Source organism: Aplysia californica, unplaced genomic scaffold (assembly GCF_000002075.1).
Source record: "Aplysia californica isolate F4 #8 unplaced genomic scaffold, AplCal3.0 scaffold00702, whole genome shotgun sequence".
Lineage (NCBI taxonomy): Eukaryota > Metazoa > Mollusca > Gastropoda > Aplysiida > Aplysiidae > Aplysia > Aplysia californica.
Genome location: NW_004797972.1, coordinates 189534 through 190701, shown reverse-complemented (window position 1 = coordinate 190701; position 1168 = coordinate 189534). Strand labels below are relative to the sequence as shown.

General features: G+C 43.2%; 1 protein-coding gene across 1 annotated transcript in view; it reads left to right on the top strand.

Moving 5' to 3' along the window:
* LOC106013177 overlaps positions 1 to 1168 on the top strand; it is a gene marked incomplete at its 3' end in the record, with an annotated part of 3851 nt that overhangs the window by 952 nt on the left and 1731 nt on the right. Inside the window, 1 exon segment of the mRNA XM_013088202.1 lies at positions 747 to 931. Coding sequence (XP_012943656.1) covers positions 747 to 931 — 185 coding nt within the window.

The following is a 1168-nucleotide window of genomic DNA, read 5'->3' as shown; positions in this document are numbered from 1 at the left end:
CCTATCCAGTATCACGGTCTTTCTGCTGGGATGTGGCACCCCTCTCGGTCTAACTTGGCCCTGACAGGCAAGATCAAAGGATGGCATTTGAAAACAGACGGGTACAGTCTAGATAATAATATAAAGAAATGCCGATAGCACAGAGCGACGTCGAAGCCTATATTATTATCTGAATTGTGTCCCTTTGACTGAAGTTGTCTTCAGGCCATTCCCAAAGGGGGGATATTAACATGTGCTTATGCACAGTAAAATTGTAAATGGGTTGATTTATCAATGTCATTCTCATGCTGTCCCGGAACAACATAGTGGGAACTGCTGCGTTTTCTTTCCTGATCCTTGCTTTAGTCATTTTCCTCTACTCCTTTTGTATATTTGTCACTCTCTTGTGAACTGCTAATACCGGGGGCCTAGATAGTTGAAGCAGACCTTTGTGCTGTTAAGGCTAGAGAGGTGAGCAGAGTAAGCCTGATTCTCCGTTTGGACGTCTGTGTTGAAATCCACCCCTTGGCACTCATACGACCTTATGCAGTTCCGAGCGCCGTAAAACCTTACTAAACACAACACAAGGGTACAAAAATGCATACATTATTGATCTATTTGTTTGTTCCATGAACAATTTGTCCTGTTGTATCTCGGAGTCGCAAAACCTTACTAAAACATAAAACAAAGGTGCACAAATGCATACATTATTTAACTATTTGTTTGTTCAATGATTCATTTGTTGTGTGGAATCTCGGACTCTGTAGACCACGACGTGAGCTCGTTCACCGCGGGGGAGATGAGCATGACGCTGTACCATCTGATGAGCACGCTGGACGACCAGGGCTGGGACGACTACCTCAACATCTTGGACAACTTCGACTACATCCCGGCCAACAACATGAGGGAGATGCTCACGATGTGGCCACCCAAGATGCAGCTGCTTCAAACAGTACGTGGCTTTCGTCTCTTTTTCCTACATATTATTCACGTTAACTTTTGCTGTACCTCCCCACCTCAGACCCCCACCCCCCACCTCCCTAAAGAAAAGAAAAGAAAAGACAAAAAATCGCCCTCCCCTCTTAGGTCTCCTAAATACTGTAAACTGCGTGCTTTTGGGACACAACACATTTACAAGTACAGCTATTTTCCTTTTATTTATTTATTTATTTATTTATTTATTTATTTA